The sequence below is a fragment of the Numida meleagris genome, chromosome 18, assembly GCF_002078875.1.
Source record: "Numida meleagris isolate 19003 breed g44 Domestic line chromosome 18, NumMel1.0, whole genome shotgun sequence".
Classification (NCBI taxonomy): domain Eukaryota; kingdom Metazoa; phylum Chordata; class Aves; order Galliformes; family Numididae; genus Numida; species Numida meleagris.
Genome location: NC_034426.1, coordinates 5,478,511 through 5,504,648, shown reverse-complemented (window position 1 = coordinate 5,504,648; position 26,138 = coordinate 5,478,511). Strand labels below are relative to the sequence as shown.

At 46.9% G+C, this 26,138-nt stretch overlaps 3 protein-coding genes across 4 annotated transcripts; 1 reads left to right on the top strand and 2 right to left on the bottom strand.

Moving 5' to 3' along the window:
* On the top strand, positions 30-6,788 carry SMYD4 (SET and MYND domain containing 4). The gene is made up of 10 exons (XM_021415842.1): positions 30-185; positions 253-394; positions 608-697; positions 1,738-2,899; positions 3,171-3,353; positions 3,663-3,826; positions 4,612-4,744; positions 5,185-5,301; positions 5,663-5,786; positions 6,469-6,788. The coding sequence occupies exons 1-10, from the start codon at positions 55-57 to the stop codon at positions 6,617-6,619; spliced, it is 2,397 nt and encodes a 798-aa protein (XP_021271517.1). The 5' UTR covers positions 30-54; the 3' UTR covers positions 6,620-6,788.
* Positions 7,282-14,466, bottom strand: SERPINF1 (serpin family F member 1). Its single transcript, XM_021415849.1, has 8 exons — positions 14,311-14,466; positions 11,685-11,770; positions 11,070-11,271; positions 10,835-10,990; positions 9,826-10,029; positions 8,878-9,020; positions 8,061-8,271; positions 7,282-7,696 (listed from the first exon to the last, which is right to left on the bottom strand). The coding sequence occupies exons 2-8, from the start codon at positions 11,760-11,762 to the stop codon at positions 7,437-7,439; spliced, it is 1,254 nt and encodes a 417-aa protein (XP_021271524.1). The 5' UTR covers positions 11,763-11,770; positions 14,311-14,466; the 3' UTR covers positions 7,282-7,436.
* Positions 17,608-25,386, bottom strand: SERPINF2 (serpin family F member 2). 2 transcript variants are annotated; one of them, XM_021415847.1, is made up of 9 exons: positions 25,085-25,386; positions 23,951-24,014; positions 23,213-23,275; positions 21,845-22,244; positions 21,399-21,542; positions 21,006-21,209; positions 20,021-20,163; positions 19,242-19,446; positions 17,608-18,666 (listed from the first exon to the last, which is right to left on the bottom strand). In XM_021415847.1, the coding sequence occupies exons 2-9, from the start codon at positions 24,008-24,010 to the stop codon at positions 18,341-18,343; spliced, it is 1,545 nt and encodes a 514-aa protein (XP_021271522.1). In that variant the 5' UTR covers positions 24,011-24,014; positions 25,085-25,386; the 3' UTR covers positions 17,608-18,340. The 2 variants fall into 2 exon arrangements, with proteins under 2 accessions (XP_021271522.1, XP_021271523.1); XM_021415848.1 differs by lacking the exon at positions 25,085-25,386 and adding an exon at positions 24,481-24,570.

Here is a 26,138-nt window from a genome sequence, read left to right as displayed (position 1 = left end):
ACGCCGTGCTGCCCCACTGGGCGCCGCCATTAGAAGGTGGAGGGAGAGCGTTCCATGGCGCTGCCGGTGGAGGAGTGGCGGGGGATCGCTGCTCGGCGCTGGGCCGCACTGAAGCCGGCGCTGAGGAAACGGCTGGCGACGGCTTCGTTGGGCGAGGCGCTGCGGGTGGGCTGCGGCCTCCTCGGGTGAGTGGGATGGGAGAGGGAGAGGTAAGGTGGGCTTGGCCGCGGTGCTGATCCCCGTGTCCCGTAGGCCTGAGGAAGCGGCCCTGCAGCGGCTGTGTCGCCGGGCTCGCACGGGCAAGGAGCCGGCGGCCGCCCGCTTCTACCGGGAGGAGGGAAACCGGCAATTCGGCCGCTGCCGCTACCGCGATGCCGTCCGGCTGTACTCGCAGGTAGGGACGGAGCGCTGGTGCGGGCCTGAGTGAGGGGGCCCTCCCCGTGAGGAGACCCCCGGTGAGCGGGGCCTTGGGGAGAGCTGCAGCCCGCCCTGCTGGGCGCCTCCTGCTCGGAGCTGCTGAGGGGACTCCTGTGAGGAGACGCGTTGGGGGCTGCCCCCCGCCCCGAGTTGTCAGCCCCCGCTGAGGGGTCTGTTCTGTTCCCCACAGGCTGCGGCCCATGAGCCTCCCTGCAGCCCCGACGTGGCCCTGTGCTTTGCCAACCGCTCTGCAGCTCTGTTCCACCTCGGGCACTTTGAGGTAAGTCAGGCCAGCGGCTGCCAGGCTTGCAGCCAGAGTGTGCCCCACGCCTCCTGTGTAGTAGGAGTGGGGAACAGGGTAAAGAAGGGCCCAAGCGGAATCTGAGGTATTGCCACGCGGTGTTTGCACATAGGGCTTCAGGTGGTTGCTCTCGCAAACCCCACGGTGATCTCTCTTTGGTTGTTAGAATGAGAGACTGTAGGTCGGTGGCCAGCTGTATCCTGGGCTGCATGAGCAGAGGGGTGGCAGCAGGGAGAGGGAGGGGATTGTCCCCCTCTGCTCTGCCCTAGTGAGGCCCCATCTGGAGTCCTGCATCCAGGTCTGGGGCTTTCGGCTCAAGAAAGACATGGTGCTGTTGGTGCAGGTCCAGAGGAGGGCCACAAGGATGCTCAGAGGCCTGGAGCGCCTCTCCTCCAAAGACAGGTGAGGGAGCTGGGTTTGCTCAGCCTAGAGAAGAGAAGGCTCAGGGGAGACGTGATAGCAGCCTTCCAGTACTTAAAGGGAGCTTATAAGCAGGTGGCAAATCAACTTTTTACATGGGTAGGTAGCAATAAGATGAGGAAGAATGGTTTTAAACTGAAAGAGGGGAGATTTAGACTACATATCAGGGAAGTTTCTCACTGAGAGGGTGGTAAGGCCCTGGCATAGGCTGCCCAGAGAAGCTGTGGATCCCCCATCCCTGGACGTGTTCATGGGCAGGTTAGGTGTGGCCCTGGGCAACCTGATCTAGTTCCTGATTTAGTGTTTGGCAACTCTGTCCGCAGCAGGGTGGTTGGAACTAGATGATCTTTGAGATCCCTTCTAACCTGAGCCATTCTATAATCAGGTGTGCTTCTGACGTTGTGCTTAAATCTTCCATCATTACCTAGGCATTGCTGCTTTCTTTCTAGTTATACATTAGGATTTTTATCTGCTTGCCAGATTGCAAACTTCCTGTTCATAGCTAGTAAAATGTCTTATTAGAAAGTACTAAATCTTAAATGGAATAAAAGAGTACGTCATTTTCAAGTGGCCTTAAAAGTCCTTATCTTTGTTTCTAGGTTTGTTTGGAAGATATTGCCAGGGCTCAAAGTCATGGCTATCCAGATAGGCTGCTGCCCAAGGTCTTGCTGAGGAAGGCTGAATGCCTGCTGCGTTTGGGGAGGTTACAGGATGCAACAGACACCCTCACTGCAGTGGAGAATAAAATGGCTATAGATGGGATTATGACTAGTCCTATCCACCTTACACTACTGAAAAAGTTAAGTCAACTGAAGACTGAAATTCATGAGAAGGAGAGCTGTCCAGAACCTGCACGAGAAGCACATGGTGATATTCAAAGAGAGTCAGAGATCTGGGAAGAGAATGGCAGTATTTCAGGTGCATCGTCATCTTTGAGCTTGAATTTCAATACAGAGAGAGGACGTCACTTGGTGGCCTCCCAGGACATCCTGCCAGGACAGGACCTGTTGAAAGAGAAGGCTTTTGTCAGTGTGCTCTGCCCAGGTGAAGGGGATAGCCTTCTTCTGCAGGATAGCAGTGAAACAGTGTGGGATGCTCAAGTCACTAATGCAGATCTTTATTGCCATCGTTGTCTGACGCAGCTCTTAGCCTCTGTGCCATGCTGTGGGTGCAGTTACGCAAAGTATTGCAGCCAAAACTGTGCAGATGTGGCATGGGAGCAATACCACAGGACAGAGTGCCCCTTGGGAGCACTGCTTCTCACGTTAGGGGTCTTTTGCCATGTTGCCTTAAGGACCGTTCTACTGGCAGGATTTTCAGAGGTTAGCAGGCTGGTGGAGTGGTCGCATGATGATGACAACAAGGACCTTCGTAATGCTGAGGTGGGAGGTAAACATCCCAGTGAGGCACCGGATACAAGAGCTGGAACTAAAGGTATCCCTGGTTGTAATGACAATGGCCAGTACCAGAGTTCTTACCAAGCTGTGTTCAACCTTTTGCCACATGTTGAGAAGCATAGCCCTGAACATAAGTTCCTTTGCATGCTGAGTGTAGTAGCTATATGCAAAAAATTACAAGAAACTGGTCTAGAGGCTGCTGCTCTGAACAGGGAGTCATCTGCAATGGGATCAGAACAAAAGACGTATGAAAAAACATCTGATGAACTGTCTCCAGAACTGATGATTATGGCAGAAGCAATGCTGAGGCATGTGTTGCAGCTACAATGTAATGCACAGGCGATCACTGTAATGCAGGAGTTAGGTAAGATAAAAAAATTTAAGCTCTTCCTTGTTATTCATCTCATTTGTGTGAAGCAGGGAGTTGTAAAAAGCTCCTATTGCAGATGGGAATGAATTGTTTAAAATTTAATGTCCTGTCCCTTGTCAGCCTGTTCTTTGGTGCACATGCAGGTGTCATTTAGCTATTCTTTATTGTAGCAATATACCAGCAATCTATCTAGTGGTATCTATGCATAATTTGCATGGGTTACAGAGCATTCGTTCTCAACATAGTGTTTTTCCTCTGTCTTTAGAGTCTGGAGATGGTGCTGTTGTAAATAAGAAGCCTGTGCGCCTGGCGACAGCCTTCTTTCCTGTTCTCAGCCTTCTGAACCATTCGTGCAGTCCCAATATCAGTGTGTCATTTAGTGGGACAGCTGCCACTGTCAGGGCATCACAACCAATCCCAAGCGGCCAGGAGATTTTCCATTGCTATGGTGAGTATTAAGTCTCTGTCTCAAGACACAGACATCCTTTCTCCTCTACTTGGCTTGCTTACTGATTGCTAATAATATCATAATTCCCAGTGTAATGCTGCTAGAGTCTTTGTTTATGTATAAGCCTTGATCAAAGATATCAAACCAAGTTTTTTTATCTGCTGAACCCAACATTATGCTTTCAGTCTCCAGTTCTGTACTATGCAAAAGATATTATATTTTGTCTCAGTTTTAACAAAGATAGATTTTAATCAGATTTTTAGGAACTGTACTTGTTTGGCACCTTCTACCCTTGCTGTCCTTTTGCAGGGCCTCATCGGTGTAGAATGAGGGTTGCTGAGAGACAACAGCTTCTCAGTCAGTATTTCTTTGAGTGCCGCTGTCAGGCATGCCTTGATGAGTTAGAGTCTGATGTCGAGAGTGTGTCCATGAGAAACTCATTCTGCTGCCCTAGCTGCCAGGCTTCAATGCAGGTAGTTCTTCGATGGTTATGATTGTTTAACCTTATCAGGATGTGTAATGTTTGGGCCTCTGGGAAAGTCAAGATTTAAAGGCCTGAGTTTATGACCTCTGCTGCGCAAGTAAAAGCCCCTGCAGAGTAAAAGCAGTATTTCACTGTTCTTACTAGCTTCCTTGCAGCACTCTTGCTTTCAATCTTCCAGCATTATAGGGAAAATACTGCCCTTAACAGGGAGTTAAAATCCCTTTGAACTTGCAGAAAGAATCTGGTAATATCAAGGCCATGGTTTGTAGGGAGGATGATATTTAGGAAAGAAAATAGATCCTGGAGTCTAGAATCATAGAATCATAGAATGGCCTGGGTTGAAAAGGACCTCAAGGATCATCGAGTCTCAACCCCCCTGCTAAGTGCAGGGTCACCAACCTCTAGAACACAAGCTGTTATGTGCAGGCTCTGTATGTGGTCAGAATCACACTATCTGCAGTTCACAGGATATAAATGGAAAACGCACATAGCGTGTGTTAGATGAGAATTCAACATAGTATGTATTTTGTATGAACGTTAGTTAAAGTTAGCTTCAACCTAACCTGCATTGGGCTCAGACTGGCCCACGTTGCAGTCATAGCTATTCCTGGAAGCTTCGCCTAAAACCCGAGTAAGTTAGCAGCAGTTTGCAAGCAAGCCACCTGGTTTCTCAGCTATATTTAGCATCTTTGTAGCATAATACAGAGGTTTGGAGATGGCAAGCAAGTTTTGAGTTGAATATGAGCAGGAATGATCGCGGGGATATTTTCACAGGGGGAAGACATGCTTTGTTGTTCGAACGCAGCTTGTGGGCTCTCAGTCAGCAGAGGGAGATTGTCACAGCGCTTACTGGACCTTCAGCAACAAATCAAGAAAGCAGTAGAACTGCTAAGAGACGGCAAGGCTGGTAAGGCTCAGCTTTCTGCTTTAAGGTCAGCAGCTCTGGGTACGCATCAGGAGGCTAGTTATAGCCATGAGATGGCACTGTTGCTTATGTAGTTGGGATCCGCTGGCATCAAGCCTGATGTCCCTGGGGACTTGAGCTTTATTTTTTTTTTTATACCCCTGATCCGAGTGTTAATCTAGGTCACACGTTGTTCCACAGTGACTAAAAGAACTCAGGATAACTTTGGAGTTATGCATTCTTGGGCCTTGCTTTCCTGGAACGAGTCTGGCCAGCCCTGCGTTAAGAGTAAGCAGGGTTGCAGAGGAAGTAGATGTTGAATCCTGACCAAATCCAGATATAGTTGTGTAAGATGCAGGCATGAGTGGACTGAGTTTGTTATGTGGATCATGGCAAGCTGGGGACTGGCCAGTAGAATGAATTTTTCATGCTCTGTTCCATAGATGAAGCTATCAAAATGCTCCTGAAGTGTCAAATGGATGCTAGAAACTTCTTGTCACCAGAGCATTTGCTGATGGGAGAGCTGGAAGATCATCTGGCACAGGTCTATGCTACTCTTGGTACGACATCCTCTTCTTAATCAGTATTGCTTTCAGTTTTCAGAACTTGGGATTTAATTTGGCTAGTGTTTTCCCTGACTAGCTTTTTCACTTTTCTACTACTCAATTTCTCTAGTTTTGACAACAGAGCTCTCAGAAAGACTGCTTTTGCCAAAATTGCGTTCTTAGCAGCCAGTGACCAATAATGTGATCTCATGTTGTTGTACTTTCCTTGTCCTGGTTCAGAGAATAGCAGCCTCTGAAGAGTACTGTCGATACAGTTCACCACATTTCTCATAATTCTGTCAAACTCTTTGTATGACATTAGCTGTAAAAAGTAATTATTCATAGTTCTTTTTGTTTGTTTATTTTTTTCCATTAGGGAAGTGGCAGGAAGCAGCCAGACACTTAGAGAGGAGTATTCAGCTTGTGGAAATGCATCATGGGCCATCAAGTGTAGAAATGGGTCATGAACTTTTCAAACTGGCACAAATTCTCTTCAATGGGTAAATTTGCTTTCATTCTCTCTCCCTTCCCTGCACCACTCATGTGTGTCCAACACAGTATTGTGGCAGTTAGTCTTGGCATCTTGCAGGGCCCTGGGCAGTCTGGCACAGGCATGAAAGTTGTCCACTACTAAAATGCAAGTTGATATAACCTAATGGGGTTCACTTATGACTTATGACTCTCTTTGGACCCATTCCTCAGCTTTTTATCTGTTTACTCTTTCTATTCCCTGACTCTGTTTGTTCCCTGTCCTATTTTATTCTGACAGCTAGTCATCCCTAGTGTTTACACTTCAATTGAACAATATTGTTGACATCTTTTCAAATAAGGAAATAAAATCTCGCTCTATTTTGGCCCTTCAGTTAATCTCCTGGTTACTGCAAATCTTCTAACAACATATCCCTTTAACTGTCTGAATTTCAGCATGAGCTACAGTGCGGAAGTAGTGGGTACATATACTCAAAGATAATGTTTTAAGTTTTTATCCATCTCCTTTCCTTATTTATTTTGCCCATCCTCCTGTTGCAGCTGAAATGTGTGCTATTTTCTTGGTGCTGAGGGGCAGTGGAGGGTGGGATTTATAGCCATGAACAGGGTGAGGTTTCTCGGGTGGAAGGTTTGAAGGTTGTGCAAGTTCAGGGAGCTGAATCAGTTATTTTCTATCTGCTCTTCCTATTTCAGATTTGCAGTTTCTGAAGCTCTGAGCACAATTCAAAGAGCAGAGGAGATTTTATCAGTGCACTGTGGTCCGCAGAGTACTCAGATCCAGGAACTACAAGAGATGAAGACCTGTCTGTTAGAGCTTCCCAGAAGCATCCTTCAGAGGACTTAATTTCCCTATCAAAGGAAGATTCAGTGTGATGTTTCATCAAAGCTAAGTTTCACGTCGTAAGGTTGTCGTGTAGTACAAGCCGGAAAATGGTGTGTAACAAGAACTCGAGTGAAATCTAAGATGCTCTTTAGAGATACGATTGTAAATAAAATGACCAGTTCTCACATGAGGGGTCTGCGTGTGGTATAGTGGAAATAGATGCTGCTGTAGGATTTCTGCATGTGGGTGAAGCAAATGCTTGAGATGCTTATGTATGTGTGTGTTTCTAGAGAGATGAACCTCCCACGTGTGGTATTCTGTTGGTCATGAACGTTCAGTCATCCAGACCAAAGTACCTTCTACTTCTAATGCTATTGACGCACTTTCATTCTTGTCAGCACGAAACATAAATGGTTGGAGTGGATGAGACAGCTGGCTGGGAAGTGCAAACTCACAAGCTGTAAGAGAGGGCACTGCAGATCTTGGAGGGCTACCAGAACAGATCCAGCAGTGATTAACAGCTGGCTTCAGCTTGGTAGATGGGGTAGGGGGGGAAATACAGTATACACTAGACTAATGTTCGCATACAGGACAGAACTGCAGTGGGGATCCATCTAGGGAAAACGGGAGTGTGAAGATATGTGACGTAGACAGGACAGTCTTTCAATGGAGAATACAGGGGCTTGTGGAGAGTAATAGCAAAAGCTCTTTTATTGCAGCATAAAGGCATAAGATTTGCAAGTTGTGTCTTTGTGCAGCAGAGCAGGGAGCCAGTATCTCTCCCAGTACCACCTTTTCCCCTCGAGCACACTACGACTGTAGATTACTGTGAAGAGATCTAAACGCTTCTGGGGTCCAGGATTTTGCCAATGAAGAGGAGAGTTCCAGTGGTATCGTCTCGCAGCACAAGAAGAAATGGTCTGTCCACGTGATACTCTATGGGGAAGGTCAGACGAGCAGCATTCACCCCAGGATTTGGTGTGGATTTTTCCCCATCTTCATTAAGCTCCAGAATTGCCTTGTGTTGCACATGAGATAGCTTAATAGGTTTGGCAGAAATCTTAGTAAAGTCAGGTGATGTGAAAAGTGATTGGAGCCCTGGAGGAAAGAAAGAAAATTCCATTAACTAAAAGCAGGTGGGAAAGCAGCATTGCTAATGCTGTGATCCAGAAGGGCAGATGACTGTTCAGGCAGAGCTTAATGTGGGTAACAGAAGGAAGCTTACATCTGTTGGTACTGTGCTTCTCCCTCTTTATCTCAGAAACATTGAGCTTGGTGGAAATATCGGATAAAAAGTTGAGGAGTCCTGGACTGAGGTGGTTTAGTTGTTGGTGAAATCTGTACAGACTGAGAGTGGTACCAACCTAATAACCCACCAGCATCATATTCCTCTGTGAGCAGGAAGCAACTTGCCTACTGCTTTCAGACCTGACAGTCTGTAGAGGGAAAGTGATGTACATACTTGTCTCCTTTACAGTGTTGCCAAGTGCCTCTTCATAGTTCAGCTTCAGTTTGGGTAAGCTTAGCACAGCATGGACTGTCTTCAGCTCCTTGTCTACATCGTGAATAAACTCAGAAGTGAGGCTTTCCTCAATCAGAGTCATATTCTGGGTCACCTTCGTAGGCAGGAAGAACATGGCGCTGACTCCTTCTGTCAGTGGCAGCTGGGCAATCTGAAGGGCCAGTTATAAATAAGAAAGAGTCATACCTCATAGTAAGCAGTTTTACCCTCCCTATATCAGTACAGGTCTGAACCTTGAAAGGTCAACCCCTTGTCTCCTTTCCCATTTGCTTCTGTTGGACACGATGCTTCCTGACCCCACTTGTGCTCTGGCATCCATCAGCCTTTGCTTCCCCCTTTCTATTACTAGATGGCAAGAGCTATTTCACCTGTTGAATCCTGTAGTGAGCTGCAGTATTGCTATGAGGGATTCTCAGCTGGGACGCCTTCTTTGAACTCATACTACAGCAAATTATTTGTTGAAAGAAGTAAGGACTGAAAAGTTCTGTGTCCTGCCCCTCTTGCCTAGCTTTAAGTAGACCAATACGGGCTAGAAGGATCTGTGCATTGTTTAAATTCTTCACTGGTTATCACACAGCCAATGTAAAAGCAGAAAGAATATTCTAAGAATCAACAAACTGCCTTTCAAAATAGGGACTGCAAAACTAGCCTGATGGGTGGGTGGAGCAAGGCTGTCTCGTGGAATGCATTAACAGCTAAGTGTAGCTGAGCCTGTTCCTCAGTAGGTTTAGATCTTGTGCAATATTTGCAGCCTGACCTTGCAGTTGAGCTCTGAGTCAAAACCGTATCGCAGTATGGCTTTGGGGTCTGACATCATGGACACTTTCACAGTTCTGTCCTCATCCAGATGGAAGTCCTTCAGGACAGTCCTCTTGGTGTCAAACTTGGTTTTCCAAGTCCCTGTTTTTTAAAAGATAAAATGAAAGATTTTCTGGAATGTGAAACTGGACTTAGATCTGTGGCTCTGTAATCCTGTGCTTTGTATATGATGTAGTATTTGTCCTTTAAAAGTTGAGGCATGAGTGAATGATTGAGATGGAAATAGGCTGATTGAGCCGATTGATTTACTGCCTTTCTTAGGCCCCTCCTTTTCATCTGAGAATTGGCTACATGGGAAATACAAAATCAAGCCAATGTATGGGTGGAGTAGCTGTTGGGAAGTTGATGTCTACTTATGTAATTACAAAACTATTTTAAAGGATAACAATTGTGTCAATGCACAGAAAGCACTCCTCTCTCCACCTTTGTTTTGCTCCTTGTCTCTAAGTGATAATTCTCTGGGATATGGGATTGTGTAGGTGCTGGCTCGGAGCGTGTTCTAGAACAGCTCTCCAGTATTTCCCTACATGCCTTCCACAGTGGTAGTAAGGCTCATCACAGCCTTTAACCTCTGCCTTCCCTAAATGTTAACACTCTGCCTTCTGCCATTGAGTTTTGCAAGCTTAAGCTTTCTTCTCTGGTCTGTTACTGCAAACAGGTCAAGATTCAGCTTCCCAAGAGTAATAATTCCTCCACTGAGGACTAGTTCCGCTCAGGTAGCGTGAATTTTTTTCTTGCTTATTAAACATGTGCTCAGTCGCTTTCTTCTTATATTCAGCACTTCTGTCACTCCATTTTCTCTGTTGGCAGTGAGGTCATTCCCTCACATCTCTTCTAATGTGTGCTTAATAGACCTTCTCTGTAACAAAGTGCACAGCATCCTTACCCTTGAAGTAAGCAGCCCCAGCGAGGAGAATACTGACATCTGTGGGCATGTCTTTCATGAACCGCAGAATCCTTCCCCTTGTCTGCTGCCTTACCCAGTTGTTGATTTCTTGAAGGTCTAACTGGGTATTGCCACTCAGCGCCCTCAGACGCATTTTGTAGGACTTCTCTAGTTGGCTGTGAAAAGTAGATTTCACCCTCAGTCCTGGGAAACAAAAAGATTGATGTTGCAGTTAGCGCCCTTATCAAAACAATCTCAAGGCAGCAAATCACAACCTAAAGCACAGCAGCAGTTCTCTCATAAAACAGATCTGTGGCTGTGTGTATACTGAAACCTGTTATGAAAAAGAATGACTGACGGTGCATGGAGGACACTGATCCAAATCCTTAAGCCAACCATGCTGGAGTATGGAATAACCCTCTCCTGAAAAGTAAAGAAGGGAGATACGAACAGAAGGCTTGGGCACAGCTATTCCTGCGTCAGTCTTCTTTCTCCAGCTTTCTGAATGAGCACAGCTTACTCAAACCTATTGGATCTTGGGAGCTAGCTGGTTTTAAAAGATAGCTTTTTTTCAGCAGATGTTCATTGCATATCTTAAATATTTCTGCATGATCTAAACACAGAATGCTGGCTGAATGCTATCACCAAATAGGAAAATGTAATTTGTGATTCCTGATAGTTAGCAGCATCTGCCAGTAAACCTAGAGTGAAAGCAGAGTCCTTACAGCAAGTTTCTTCTAGGTCTTCTGCATACTAGTTGCTCTCTCACCAGTATCTTTTGGTGCGTGTTTGGCTCTTCTCATTTATTCATATGTACACAAACTTTCCAAGGCTTTATCTGGAGCAGGAACACATTCCATGCACTGCCTGTGTTGTGGCTCAACGTTATGTCAGTGCCAAGCTGTCAGTGTAGTGTTACTTGTTCAGTGTTTTCTACCTGCTGCTAGTTATGTAGGTAAACTCTGAGAGAGGGAAAGAAGGTCTGAGAGAGGGAAAGAAGGACTTTTACTTTTCTCCACGACGATGCGGGAGGCGCTTTTCAGGCTCTTCTCTGGCCCAGTCACACTGGCCAGTAGGTCCTTGTAGGTGTCGTGGACCTCAGCTTTGTTAAGTAGGTCATAGAAGAGGGCACGAGAAATCACATCTTCTGTTCGTTCTCCAGCCCCTGCCGACAACAAGGACAACAGTACAAAGGAAGGCCTGTCAAGTCAAACAGCACGTGAGGAAAAGGGGCAGCAACTCACCGAGTGAGAGACCAGAAAGAGCAGTAGCCAGGCTGAATGGAGACAGCAGCACGTTGGCAGTGGCTGTCCGGCTGGATTGCTGGCGGTATAGGTCATAGCCAAAGTTGGAGACTGCAGCTGCCAGCTTGTTTACAGGGCTTTTATAGAATGGATCTTCCTCTTCAACCTCACCGACATTAGTTCCGTCAGTGGTGGGAGAGTTCTAGCAAGTACAGGGAGCACTTTGTTTAGACTTGCAGTTTACAAGGACAGGTACAGCTACTGTAAGCGTTTCAAAGGCAAACAATCTGCAGATACTCTCTTGTAATCCACAGCAGTATTAGCTTGATCTTGCTGACACAGAGAGTGTAGGAATAGTGACTTCACTTTAGAGTGTCCCAATAAGGCTGCAGGCGGTGCTCAGGTTGGAATCCACTGTATCTGCCTCACAGTCATCTCCTGATGTAAGTGCTGTGGCTTTAACTACGTAAAGCAGTAGTTAGTCTCATTATGTTGCCAAATGAAAACCTAGTTAACTTAGGAGGATGGTGCTTAATCCTTCCCTAAGACTTTCTAAAATTAAATTATCTTCTCCAAGTATCTCTCCCTCACTCTCTGCTGCTGTCTTCTACTTACCTGCCCAGTCGGTGAGTTCTGAGATTTACTTGGGACAGTTAGAAGACCCAGGAGAAGGAGAACCGCTGGAATCTGCATGCCTGAACCTACAGAGTAAGAACATGACAGTTAGTTTGAGTAACTGAGAGGAATGCATCTCCACCACTACTGAATGCTGTGTATCTGGTTGTGACAGGAGCTGTGATGACATGCTGCTGCTTGTCCTTCTTGATTGTGAAATGCACACCTGATCTTTGCCGAGTTTTCTTCTCCTCTTGCTTGAAGCATTCAGCCAGCTTGGCTCCAAGGACTTCAAAACTGGGCAAGAACTCATGCCTGGGTGTGTCTGAACACATAAGCAGATGTGTGTGGCCCAAACCACACTGATGCTGGCAGCTACTGAGTGCCAGCGTCTAGAAAAGCATTAAATCATAACTTCTCAGTTCTAAGCTAAAAATTAAGTACATCAGAATGTATAGAAGCTAGCAAATCCATACTGTTAAATGGGGCAGAAGACAAAAACTGACTGTGTACTGTTCTGATAAACCAGTTTCTGCCTCAGGCAGTAGTTTATCATGATTCTTGTGACTGCAAGTACTTGGAAGGCTATATAGCCTATGTGAATCCTTTGCTTCTTATTTGCAGTTGGATAAATGACCAAGAAGGGCTTTCTTAAAAGACAGTGAAGAAAGGGGCAGTGTGCAAATACCTAATGTTGGGTCAGATCTGGAGAACCGGTGAAAGTCAGAGCTTGGCTTATTCAGTATGTTGGAGGTGAGGGAGAAGTGCCCAACTATCCAAAGCTGGTAAGCTTGTTCCTTCTGTAGAATCCCCTTTTAGTCACTCTGTTGTTGGCATATGTGGCTCTTCCAGCCAGATCTGTGTGGTGCAAAGGGCAGCGTGTAAGCCAGGGTTTCACTGTGGGTGCAGAGCTACTGCAGAAGTGTCATGCCTCAGAGAACAGACGCCACTGCGGCTGGTCTGAAGCAATGTTTATACAGATTCCCTGAAATTAAAGGAAGAGAGTTGTGTTTAACTAACCCCTGTGATCCAGGCGTCCAGCGAAGCAGCAGAAAGAACATGTGTTTCAGATTAACTGGAGCTCTAAAGGAAATACGCCTACTGGTAGAAATACAACTTAAAGCCACGTGGCTACAACAGCCACAGGTCAGGACCTGGTCTGCTCAGGCACAGGCTTTCCTTCGGTGAAAGTCAGTTCCCTGCTGCTCCTTCGTGCCAAAACCCTTCTCTTCTGGAGGTAGTTCTGCCTTGGAGAAAACCATATCACAGTGGAGGTCCTAAGTTTTCGCGTATGTTTAGACAGTGTAACAGAGTAGTAGTACTTTCCTTTCCCTGTGCTTGTGCATCCTGTGGCTTCTTGCTATGCCAGCTGTTGAGTAGATGAGATTTTCTGGTGCAGGAAATGCGTATCAAGAGGATTTACAATACTGGAACAAACCAACGCGTTTGGTGGTATGACAGTAGATAACGATGTTGGGATTGCTTGCATCGTTGCAGAGTTCTAAAATGAATAGGCACCATGCTGAAACAGGGACGAGTAGCACTGCGTGCATCTGAGAGCAGGTCACAGGCAGGGCTCTGCGAGGATGCCTGCACCAAGCAGTTCTCACATGCGGAGAGGAAGAGGTTTGGCGCGGTCCAGTCTGGAGATGAAGGTTTTCCATAGATCGTAACCTTTTCTCTGAAAAAAAGGCTCAACACAATCCCTGCTTCCAACTCTACTGAGCTCCTGGGAGTACAGCAGCGGAGATTGGTTCTGCAGATTTGTATTGTTTTTGCCAGTACTGTCACCAGCTTCATATTTCTCAAACTTTGCCAAAAAACAATTTCCATTTTAGAAAGACAAAGCCTTTTTGCGTTTGAATTGGTCTGAACATCTGGATTCTATTTGCGTGTCCTTTAGCACACAGCCAGAAACGCAGAGAGAGAAGAATTTGGTGGAGCAAAGGTGGGATGGTTTCAGGAGCGCTATTAAAATCTGTAGCTGCCTTTAAAAAGAAGAGAAGGAGCGACAGCATGCAGCGTGTGATGTTACAGTAAGAAAGACACAGAGAGAAAGTGTTGATAAATGAGCTGAGGAGGAACTTTGTGCTGGGGAGTTGTCTATTTGTGAAGGCCTGCAGGTGCTGAGCGAAATGTTTTGCTTTCCATCTATAGTGGTACACGGCTCAAATCCTTTATAAACACTTCTGATTTTAGGGGTCCTATGAAACAGCACCGATGAGTTCAGGCTGCTCCCTGGGATTGCTCCACCCCACGGCACTGACCGCTTCTGAAGCATCATGCAACCGCTAGATCTAGAGGATTTGACTCCCGCCAGAATTGTTACCCTTGCAAAAAGAAAAAGCCTCTTCCCCGCTGCGACACAGGTACTAGAAGGGCAGAAAACGGGGAAAAATGGAGCCCTAGTCCCTGAGCACACCTCTGCTCCAGAGGCACAGTGGTGCCCAAGGATGCTGCTGGCTCCCAGCCCTTGGTGACGTTGCTCACCTGGTGGGAGTGCCGCTCTTTGACACCTGTGCCCCAGGACCCCCCCAGAAACCCCCATCCTCGTCCTCGTGCCCTCTGCTTCCTTGGCCGCTGGCTGCCGAGGTGGGCAGCACACGCAGCCTCCGCTGCCCCTTACCTTGGGCTCCTCTCGGCCGCCACTACCGCAGGATCCCAGTGAGTGTGAGCCGGGGACAGTGCGGGCTCAGCGCAGCCACATCTGCTTTTTGCTGCCTCCCCAGCCCAGCCTTCAGCAGGCTTCAGGTTACAGCTTCCCAGGGTGCTCTTAAAGTGCTCTGCTCCCATTTTCTTTTGCTGTGATCCTCTCGCTTAACTTTCCAAAGCAAATGTGCCTTCTGTGATAAGGGCTTTCTAACAGCTGAAACGTGGGACTGAGCCAAGCGTTCAGCCTGTTCTTCCCTGCAGTGTTTGAGCAAGCTTTTTATTCCCTCACTTCTGCCTCGTGTCACATGAGGGAATTTCTTCTCTCTGTTAATACAGCATTGTTTAAAGATTGCATGGAGAGGCTTGTGAAGGGGAAGCAGGACTCATCTGCAGCTTAAAGCGGTTAAGGGGAAGATCTTCAAAAGTGATTCTATCCAGTGATAGTTGTTAGTGAAGAAGAAGTTATTAACGTACGTGTCTCAAAGCTTTGGCCAAAAAAGAAAAGAAGTCTTGGTTAAAAAGAAAAGTAATGAAGAGAATGTTGTAGGAGCTCATAGAATGATCAGTGATCTGGGGGAGGGAAGAGGCAGAGGTCATTTGTTATCTTTCATAATGGAAGAGTCATGGGGAGCGCTCATCAGTATCAGTATGTGTTTTTGGTGTTTGTTTTTTTTTTCATAAGTATTAAATTGTAAAACTCGTTGTACCTCAATATTGAAGAAGATGCAAGATAAGTAGATTTTTAAACAGCAAATGATAAATTAATGGAAGACAGGTTCCTTGAAGTCCAGCGATGGTCAGATGTCACGTCATGCTCCGCAGCTGGGAGCTGCAATGAGAGAACAGTTGTTTTTCTGTCCCAACTTCTACTTTCTTGGTTTTCTTCCTCAGTCATTTGTTCCTAGCTACTCGGAGAGATTGACATGTCGCCGCCTGATCCAGTGCAGCTGTTTGTCTGCCTGGAAATGTTGAAAGTAAATTGTGCAGTAATGTCAGCGTCCCCAGTCTGGGTTTGTACGGGGACGTGTTTCGGGCTGCCAGCCTTGCTGCTAGCAGCTAACGAGGAGTTACTCATGCATGCTTGCATCGGCCTTGTACAGTCCCTCAGATAAGAGGAAAGGATGGTTTCGGAGGAGCAGTAGCAGCTGTTTTTGCAAGTGGGAAAAGCAAATCAGGGAGCCTGCTTTGTGATTAGTCAGTGCTTCAAAGGTGACCCTTTCTGACATGAAGAGCATCAGCTCTGCTCTTAGCTGCTTCTCGGCTTGTTCGGTGAGAAGTCGTCTGCAGAGAGATGCTGGCACTTGTTAGTCTGCCTTCGTCTGCTGGAAAATGAGAGCGTGAGCCGTGGAGATAACTTCTGATGTTGTTTGTCACTTTTTGATACAAATATGGTATTAAAATACATTTCATGGAAGGCCATAGAGAATTTTTTTGTATCTTGTCTGTATCTTCAAGTGAAAGCCCTTCTTTTTAAATAAAATGTTGGTGTAAAACCATTTGAATTGGAGTAGCGATTGCATAGAATGTTATAGAATAATGCAAACTTTGCTCCTGCAGGTAGAGCAAGCATATCCCTGAAGTGGTGTGTTCGTTAATCCCTTGATTCTCATTACATAAGAATCAGTTCTGTTACATCAATAGAAGTATTTTACTGTTGGTTGTTGTGGATTCAAGAGAGTAGGCAACATGCTGTCTGAACAGTGCTGTGGAAGCTCTGATATTGATATGAATTAGGTTTAGCAAGAAAAAAAATGTATAATATTAAAGATATTTGGGCTTATTTGGTATTCTCTGCCGGCAGTGCAGGTGAGTTATGGAGCACATGCCCTGTGCTAGTCATGTCGTTTCAGAACAGAGCTCAGTCAACATGAAAGCTTAGCATAGCGAAGTGGAAATTCCTGAGCAGAGACATTAATATTACTTTGCATTTTACAAACTGCCTCTTCTGCGGAGTCAGTGGAGTCTTAAGGTTGGTGTAACCGATCATTTGTACACCAAAGCACAGTCATGGGAGGCTGCTCCGCTGACAAATAAGATGAAATTAATAGTTTGACAAGAATAGCTTGGAGGAGGAGGAATGGCAGAAAGAAGGAAAATAGGAAATAAGAACCAAAGCTGTTCAGGAACCTGAGAGTGAGGGCGGAGGGGGGGGGAATAAAACCTTATAGAAGAAAGGGAACTGGAGGACAGAGTCATGTAAAGAAGGGCTTACACTTTTGCACAGGTTGCAGTGCAACAGAGTGGAATGACATTGCATTAGGAAAGCGAGACTTACCCAAGGCATGGGATGGTATTTCTGAATGTTAGAGATGAATCTGTATAAATAAATGAGCTGAAGTGTATGTACCCTGTGGGCTAGAGCTATGCCTCTATAGTAGGGCTAAATTCTTGTGGGTTTACTTGTTGGAATTATGTGGCCCCATAATTACACCCTCATTTTGAAGGGTACATGTCATTGCACTGGTCACAGGGGTGGGCCTTATCTTTAGCCATTTTTCCTCTTTTAGACTACAAGAAATGTGTAATTGCAGGTTTGAGCCAGTACGTTTTATTCCCCAAAGTCTCCTGCATCCCTGAAATTCGTGGTTAGTGAGTCAGTCCTTCTCTTATTCCAGCAGATGGTGCAGACTATTCAGGGACGGAGGCTCCCAGAAGCATTCTGCTCCTTCCTTTGAGGGAAGACAGACTTCCCGAGTTAGGAAAACTCTGCCAGAAGGATGACCCTCGTGCTTTGTAACTGCTACTGCACAAAAACAGAGCACCATACTTTTTATCCAGAGGCTGAGGGAGTTTGGAAGCAGAATCTGCTATGGACAACCATTGTTGATAGATGAATAGCTGCAACGTGGCAGGCAATGGTGAGTCGGTCTAACATTTGTAAGTGGTAATGGGGGGGAGGGTTCCCAATAATCTTATATGGTAGGTTGCTCCAGCTGTGCACAGCTACCTTAGAACAAGAAGCCAGGGAGCTGTGCCTTAATTCAAGGAATTCTGCCCATTTCACAGAGCCAGCTCTGAACAAGTGAGTCAAGCACACTCTGCAAATGAGTTTGCAGTTATTAGACTCATCCTTGGACAGTCTTTACTGATTAGCAATTGTACCTCATAACCCCCCTTATCCTCTGTGACAAAGAGCAGCTCCTTTGCAAGGGCCCCTCCTGACTTTGTATCTTTCATGCCCAGACTATTTTTTTTCTCCTAATCTTTGCAATTATTCAAGGTGCTTGCCTATTTCCTTTGTTCAGTCTTTCGATGCAACACCATAAGCAAATGCATTCTGCTGTACTCTTTATTATTCTGCCAGCATAAAAATTACTAAAAAACACTTTATAAAATAAGCCTTGAAAAATGTAGTATTACTCAAGAACCTAGAATTATTTTCCAGGAACAGGACTGGAGATAAAGGGACTGGGTCCCTCACTGCAGCCCCTCCCACAGCAGATCCTAATAGCCAAGGAGTGGGAAAAGGCAGTGTCTGAGAAGAGCTTGTTCCTGAAGTGGCTCTGACTCATCCCAGAGAAGACAACTGGTTACTAGTCCACTTGATTTAGAGGTCATTTCCTAGGTGGGTACAAACAGACAGTTTATAGAGGAACACTGTGAGGAAGGCATGTTCACAGGAACCAAGGAAGGAAGAGCCATATTAATATTTCTGGCTGCTGTCCAAGCTGCCAGATGCTAATGATGATTTCAGGCTATGGTGGACTCTAATAAGAGCTTAATAAAGACTCTAATAAGAGTCTGGGGACACAGAAATCTCCCTTCCAGGACTGAGAGGCAGAGCAAGCTTTTCAGGGGCAACAGAGGGAAGGCTCCAGCCAAGAAAAGCTTGTCAAGGCTGGAATGGGATATCCCAGGACTGGTCTGTAGGGATCTGGAAAGGAAAACAAGCAAGGAATTGCCTTCTGTGGCCTCAAAGGGAGATCACCAGTGGTAGGAAGCCTCTCTTAGCTGGTCCAGAGGGTCAGGTAGCAGTCCCAGAACACTTAGGCTTTGCTCCTCTCTTATTTGGGCATGGGGTACTCATTGTCATCTGTTGCATCAGGCAAGTCCTGTGGCTCTTTTATCTGGGGAGCAGCATTGGGGTTAGGGTTCTTTACACTGCCTATAAAAAGTGGGATGCCCATTTCTTCTTCAAATATAATGAAGATAAATGGCCGGTCTAAGCTGAAGGTCGAGAGCGAGCGTGATATCATGATGCTGGTAGCAGCAGAGGCTTCTACCCCATCTTCTTTAAGTTCCATGGTAGACTGATGCTGAATACTGGATACAAAGAGAGGCTCATCTGAGATCTTCTGGAGATTTGGGCTTATGAACAGCTCCTGGAGACCTGCAGAGAAATGAGCCTAAGTTAACCTTCCCCACCAGCTCTGATTTTCGTCAAAGCAGGCTGAGGACAGCAGTTCCCTCATATGCTGTTACCTGCATTGTTACATGTTGTTATTTACTTTTAAGCAGCTTGCAAAACAAATGAAATTCTATTTATTCTCATACTGAGGCTCAGGGCAGTGTTTCATTTCAGTAAGCTCTCAATTCTAGGTTTTGTGATCTGCAGTCTCTCTTGACAATTTATATGTTCTGGACACCATAGGAAAAAAGAGATAAGTTGACACATGGCAGGAAGTTGGTCTTGGCTACGAATAGGAGACGCTTGTAAAGATGGTGAGGAAGTGAACGCTGCCTTCCCTATAGTATCATCTCATTGGAGCAAAACATTTGGTGCCAGGCAAGCAAAGAGTAAGGAGGAGGGGAGGAATAAGGAATGAAAGGGTTTTGATGTTATCTGGAGCAAGCTGTGAGGCACAGCTTTCGAAACAAGGATGGCAATTTTTAGTGTCAGTGAACATATGCCACGGAGATTGATCAGATTCACTTATTCTGCACAAATCCTGTTAGAGGCCTTACCCATCTGACTGAGAACATTATTGAGTTCCAGGTGGTAGTCCAATTTTATTTTGGGTATCTTCACTGTGGTGGGCACCTCTCTGGGGAAAAGCCTGCACAGTTGTCTGTAAGGGAAGTTCTCCAGCACACGAGAGGTATTCCAAGAGTACTGGTTTGGTACGATGACCACAAAACTCAGGTTACCCTTAAAGGGAAACTTGGCCACCTGGAAATAAAACCAACAGGAAGAATTTATGGAAGAGGAAGAGAAGTCCCGAAAATGATGCTTTAAATTCACTCTTTTTCTGATTTGTCTACAGAGCCAGCCTAGACATAGTGCAAAGACAACCTGCTGGGGAAGTGTCCAATTTCTTCTGTGGGGGGAGAAAGTTTGGTGGAATAACAGCATCCAATTTTAGTGCTTAGCCACAGACTGGTGAAGAGGGAACACGTGGCAGGATGGGAGCTCACACTGTACCCACACTTGTAGCTGTGTCCCAAAGGATTCCAACAGCACATTGTTTAGGGAGATTCCTTTCATTATTTCTTCATTCATTTTTAATCCAGAGCTTTAAAACTCCATTAGTTCTCACGTAGTGGGAATACCTGTTTGTGATTTTTTTTCCAAAAAAACTGAAAGCAAAAATTCAACATTCTGACTGGAAGCAAGGACAAAGGACGCTTATTAAAATTTTGTGTGCTAGACTTGTTAAAAAAGTACTTGGGTTTTTTGGAAGGAATAGCCGCAATCAGTGAAATAAGATAGCAGGAGGAAATTTCAATCAAAACCCGTAGTGCACCTGAATATCCTGGGACTCCAATGTAAACCAGCTCAAGGGATACCGCTGGGCTTTCATCATCTCAACCGAGACCACGAAATCATCGTCAAGGTGGAATGCATCTGGTGCAGTGAAGCTCGCATCAAACTTATTCCTCCAAAACCCTGTCAAAATTCAAGTTGAGAATCCAGTGAAGTTACTTTGGGGTAGGAAAGCAGAAACTACGAAGTGCTTAGCTGACACTTTTCCTGTCATGTGTTCTCAGACAAAGCAGCTAGTGGCCAGGCACGTAGAAATGCAGTGAAGTCAATACCAAGGCTCCAAGAACCCTAGCAGCTGGAAGCCCTTATCTTCCAGAGGGATTATGGAATAACAAAAGGAACTAGGATTAATCCTCATGCCTCAGTGTGGGAGATGACTGAAGGCTATGGAGATAAGCAGTGTATGTTTAAGTGCTTTGAAAAAATAAGGAGTGTTGCCTTTGTGCTGTGTACAGTGAAACAGTGCTCTGAAACCAAGCAAAAACACTTGCAGATTTACCACGGAAGTGCTTGGCCTTTGTTTTGATGCACAGCCCTCAGGAAGTTAAAAGAGGAAGATGCACCCAACCACCATCTGTAGTCAGGAATCCACAGAAGCTGGCTCTGAGCTGTATGGTTGGTGCACAGTGGGTTGCATGTGACCTGGTTTGGTTAAGCTGAGCAGTGATGTGCCGCTGTCTGAGATCCTGAACCAGGTTGCAAAAATACCCCAGGTTCCACCTGCTGCATTCTGGCTCTGCAGTCAAGTAACATTTTTAGCACTTGTGAAACAGTTGGGAATCATTACTGTAAAGAAATTAAAGTAAGAGGAACAGCAGATGAACAAGAAAAGAACAAGCAGATTGACTATCAGGAAGCAATAAAAGGAGATGCCATTCAGCTACAGCGTTGGCGGAAAAAAATAGTAGATTTCTAACTATTCCTCGAGATGATCAGGCTTGAGAAGTAAGACCTATGGAGCTCACCGTGGAAATGGATTGCGTTGAGCAAGAGCATCACTGTGTCTCCAGGGAGCTGCTGTAGGAAGGTGGGTATTTGCCCATTAGTTGCCTCCTTTACCCACGTGTTTATGGCCGTGAGGTCATCCTCACTGCTCCCAGAAAGGGTCACAGGCTTTGCCCCATAGAATTTCTCTGACTCCTCCAGGAACTTCTCTTTGACCTCAGATCCTAGCAGAGAGGAAGAATTGCATGTGAAGTCACAAGACCTTGAAAATATGTGCTCAGTAAGCCAGCCAGTGGCATGCCACTGCCCAGGGAGAGCGCCTAGGGAAACAGGCATCTCCCCAGTATGGCACTGTGCTCTGTCACCGGGAGTTTTGTCCTTTTTCCCTACGGCTGCCCTGGGTCAGCTCTCACCTTTCTGCAAGTACACACGTGATGCAAGGCTGAGCGTGGCTCCTGCCAGCCTCCTGCGAAGGCTGCTTAGCATGTGGTGGAGACAGGGCACGGATTCCAGGTGCATCGCCTCCAGCAGGTGCTTCTCTGTCTGATTTGCTGCTCCTAAAGCAAAGTCAAATCTTTGTTAGTTCAGGCCTATGTAGTGGAAAACAGGGACACTAATTTGACTGCTTCATTCTAGAAACATACTGTGTCGTGCAGGAGGTTAGAGAAATCTGAGAGTAGGAGCCCTCAGAGGGCAGCTTCAATTGAAATAGTACCTAATTAAAGCTGCAAAAACGAGATTAAGTGGAAGGTGACGTATTTAATCTTTGCGTTTTGCACATTGGTTCCCAGTGCCTCCATCCAGGAGGAAGGGGTACAGGGAAAGGCAGAAACAAGTGCTTTTATAGTGAGTAAGTTACCTAGTGCCAGGTTAGAGAGGGCGAGGGCGATGCTGAGGGGAGACAGGATCACATTGTTCCTGTTGGAATCTTGCTGGACCTCTCTCAGGAGATCGATGCTGAATCTCATCAGCCCATTCGCTAGCCTCTGGCTCTTCTTCCAAGTTATGTCACAGCTTTCCTCTTCATCCTCTCCTTCCTCTTCAGAAGAGAGGGTTTCCCCAGAGGGTTCCTGTTCATGACAGCTGACAGCCCCAGCTGTGGCTTTATCTCCTAGGCTCTCATCATCCGCAGAGTCAGCTGGGGTGGTGATGAAAGGTGATGTTGTTCTGTAGGTCTCCCAGGTGTCTGCCAGCTTAGCATCCTTGCTCGGGGTGGCTCCTAGCAGAGCAAGCTCTGCATCTCCATCACTTTCCAGGTCCTGGGGAGAAATGAGAAGGATATAGCTCGGGGAAAGCAGGAGTCTTACCTCCTCAATAGGTTTGATTGTACAACTAAACGGGTTGAGAAAATAACTTCTCTGTTCTCATGGAGTATTTGCTTCAATTTGCCTTTTAACCTTGATGACTTTGGAAAAGCATGTCTTTTATGCCAGGAAAATGGACTTAAGTCAGGTTCCTCCTCTCCTGCTCTCACGACCTGCCCCAGGCTGGGGGGGCAAGAGCCACTGCCTGCTCAGCACTTGTCCTATGCTTTGCTGTTTATAGATCCATCATCCTCAACCTTGATTTCACCTCCTCACGCATTTTGGGACTGCAGATATGCTTCATGCACTGGTCAGCACCCTGTGCTGCTGTCACAGCCTTGATCCGTTTTGGCTCAGATCCTCCTCCAGGCATCTGTCTCTTCTTGACTTGTCTGGTTTATTCCATCCCTTTTCTCTCCAGATTCCTCATTTTCCAGTTGTCTAAGCTTCAGCCTATAGCACTGCTGCTACTGTCCTCACATTTGCATGCCCTTAAACGCATTCTTTTTTCCTCAGATCTTGCTGTTCCCACCAGTATCTGGATGGCATTCCCCTGCTGCAGGAGTGCTATCAGAGCCAGGCACAATGGGTAGCATCAGCTACGAGTCTTCCTCCCCCTCTCTCCCTCATATCTAGCTGTTTTCTTCATCTTCCCTTATCAGAAGTGAAATAATTCACTTACCCATCCCTGTGCAGTCAGCCACTGACATTTACTCCATGTGCTGCCTAGCTGCCTAGTCTGGAGCTTCCAACACAAAGGAGCAGAGCGGCAGTGGGTGAGGCAGGAAGGGAAGTCTGCACAAAATGGACTTTCTTATTGCACTGATGCTGCTCAATTGCATTGCTCAGACTCGTCCTGGAAAACCACTGCAAGTACCACAGTGTAACAGCAAGTCCTTTGGATGGACGCGGTCATTGCTTACCTCCAGGTCCACAGCTTTGTCTGAGGAGAGATGCTGTTGCTCAACAGCATGTGCCAAAGGGAGCTGGAAGGAAAAACAAAGTCAGATTGCAGATATTTCCTCTGAATTTCCAGAGCCAGCCGACTCTGCCCCCGCTCCTAACGCATTCCCCTGGGGCCAGGTCAGAAACTGGCACCAGCCTGGCTGCAGCAGCCCTGAGGTGCTATAGGAACACAGGGGCAAGTTTTAGGGTGCAGAAACAGACCGTGGTGTCCACTGAGGGGGTGTGCAAACGAGCAGGAGCTGGGGGAGGCTGCAAGCGCTGGATTTGTTTAGAAAGAGACTGGGTCAGGAGGGTACAAAATAATGTATTCTGTAGACAGTTTTGCAATCTCGGATCTGACAAGGATCCAGGTTTAAAACAGAGAAAAAAAAAAAAAGCTGTTATTAAAACAATGTCCTGCTAAACTCCGAATGTCGCGGTCACTACATACAATTGAAGCCAAGTTTCCAAAGGTTTTCTGCAGAAATCCACTTGGATAATGGAGATATCTCCAGTAATTACGGATGGGAAAAGTAAACTGAGAAACCTTCCCCTGCAGGGGCGCAAGCTTAACCCACAGCAGAGGAGCAATCTCCTCCACCACTCAGCAGAAGTGTTGGGCAGTGTTTGCCCCGCAGGCTGGAGCACAACTTCTCTGCCCTTGCCCTGAGCTGGCTGGCAGAGAACCCCAGGACGGCTGGAGAGGAACAACTTACCCTTGGATGACTGTGCAGAGCAGACAGGGAGAGCAGCAACAGACCCCAGAGCAACACCATATTTCTGGAACAGAAGGACCAGCCGAGAGAGGAGTTATTTCCAGCTGCCTGGCAGCAGCAAGCTGAGCCTAGTCAGGTCTACAGGGAGAAAATTATCAACCTGGCCAAACAGGTTGGCGCAGGAGCTCGCAGAAAGCAATAAGGAGATGAACAATGCTGCACAGAAACAACACAGGACTCCTGGGTCCAACGCCAAGGCAGCGAAATCAGAGAGGAACAGGGACCTGCGCCGGAGCAGAGCTGTAACCACAGCCGGACTCTTACGTGACCCCCTCCTGCTTGGAACCTGTGTTTCTGACCCCAACACCCTCATTCATCTGGATTGCGAATGGTATTTCCCTAATCAGTCCTACACAGGCTGTGCATGTGGGAGAGGACAAGAGCCTCTACTCCTTCCCTATGCAAACCACTGAGGTGTGGGCACAGCATCGTCTTGGCTGTGTTCGGCTCTTGGGAGAAGGGCTACTGACCTGCCTCAGCAAGTGCTGCCTGGAAGGGGCTTTGCAGGTAGAAAGCACGATACCAGAGAGATTTACCAGCAATTAGTCCTGGAATAGAAAGTCCTCCCCTTCCCAGCATTTGCCTTCCCCCTTTGCTGGCAAGCCCAGCCTCTCCCACCCCCGCGCTCCAGTTCCAGTATGGGACAGTGGGAGCTTCCAGGGCAATCAATGAAACCCCACCCTCTCCCTGGCCACAGCTTTGACCAACTACTTTTCCTGCTCAAACAGAAATAACCCATCTTCTCCTTAACATAAACACTACATGCCAAAACCCAGGCGTCGGCATGGCTGCCATCCACTTAACTCCTGGGGCTGCTTTTCGCTCCTGGAGCAGCCCCAGCTTCGATGCAGAACTTGCTGGGCTGTGACTACTTGCCCAGCAGAAGCTGCAAAACTTGAGACCATTTCATTCTCCCTTCACCCCAAATCCTGCTGCCATAACTAACTCCAAACACCCCTATCCCCCTCCACGGTGCAAAACCTTTAACTCTCTGCCAGGTTTGCTCTCTCCCCGAGAAAAGCTCATGGGAAGAGCCCCTGTTCACTGTCAAATTCTCCTTCGTTTGCTCCTTACCTGAGGCTGTCGGTGTCCACGTTGGAGCTGGCACCTGCGTTAGCCCGACCAACAGCTCTGCGTGGGGCACAGCCTCCTGCCCAGCCCGGCCCTCCTATCCGCCGACCTTTGGCACCACCCCCTATTTGGGAATTTGGCAGGCAAATATTGACTTACAGCATCCTGTTAAACATTTGGTTGGGGCAGGAGAGGGAGTTTACGGTAGATTTGGGGATGGGGAGACACTTTACGGTGCTGTCATTGCAAGGCAATGTTAACCTTGAGTTTACCGGCTCTGAATCACATTTCTGCTGCTGGGAAATGCCAGCTGTTCCTAGCAGCGGCTCTGCTTTCCACATACTCCCTGTGCTGGGAATGCCCCCTTTTATTCATAATTCCAGTACAAATCTAGGGCTTGGTATTTACTGCCACGGGGCTTTCTGGTTTTGGAATTTTCATTGCAGAAAGCCTCGGACGCTTCCTCCCTCCGCCCCAGATGCTGCAGCAAGCACGAGGCGCTGTGTACAGCAGATGGCGGGTGCCCAGGGCCCCGCAGCAGCGTACCCAGGCAGCGTGCATGGGCATCCAGGAGCAGCTGGTGCCTCCCTGGGGCACAGCAGGAACCAGAGCCCCACAGCACCGCTCTGGTATGGAGGAAAAGGCTCAGGGACAGGCAGAACTTCAGCAGGCATGTCCAGGAGCATGTGGTTTTGTGCCGTACGCAGAAAAAACAGTAATCCCTTCCCAGCACGGGGTATGGCTCTGGCCACATCCTTGGTGTCATGGAAGATCCTGAGGAGGATTGCAGCACTCGCAGTAATCCCTTTCATGCAATAGGTTTCCAAACACCCCAAGCAGTGGGAAGGAACAGAAAGGAGACAGATCTGTGTTCTGCAACCAGAAACTACTCCGGGATGTAGCACTGCAACACAGGGAGCTACTTCCCTTTGGAAAGCAGATCCCTTGCGGCAGGAAATCCTACCTTACATCCACAGCATCTTCACAGCATCCCTCCTCCACGAACACAAGTGATGCCTGAATGCAGAGCTTTAGCCTTGGGTGCCAGAGCACAGCT

Coding starts and splice junctions, on each gene's coding strand:
- SMYD4 (XM_021415842.1), top strand. CDS start 55: ATGGCGCTGCCGGTGGAGGAGTGGCGGGGGATCGCTGCTCGGCGCTGG. Junction 698..1,737: donor TCCACCTCGGGCACTTTGAG/GTAAGTCAGGCC, acceptor CTTTGTTTCTAG/GTTTGTTTGGAAGATATTGC. Junction 4,745..5,184: donor GCTAAGAGACGGCAAGGCTG/GTAAGGCTCAGC, acceptor TCTGTTCCATAG/ATGAAGCTATCAAAATGCTC.
- SERPINF1 (XM_021415849.1), bottom strand. CDS start 11,762: ATGCAGATTCCAGCGGTTCTCCTTCTCCTGGGTCTTCTAACTGTCCCA. Junction 10,030..10,834: donor CCGCATCGTCGTGGAGAAAA/GTAAAAGTCCTT, acceptor TTTGTTTCCCAG/GACTGAGGGTGAAATCTACT. Junction 7,697..8,060: donor CAACACTGTAAAGGAGACAA/GTATGTACATCA, acceptor TCTTTCCTCCAG/GGCTCCAATCACTTTTCACA.
- SERPINF2 (XM_021415847.1), bottom strand. CDS start 24,010: ATGGTGTTGCTCTGGGGTCTGTTGCTGCTCTCCCTGTCTGCTCTGCAC. Junction 23,276..23,950: donor CTCTGCACAGTCATCCAAGG/GTAAGTTGTTCC, acceptor TTTTCCTTCCAG/CTCCCTTTGGCACATGCTGT. Junction 18,667..19,241: donor TAATGTTCTCAGTCAGATGG/GTAAGGCCTCTA, acceptor ATTTCTCTGCAG/GTCTCCAGGAGCTGTTCATA.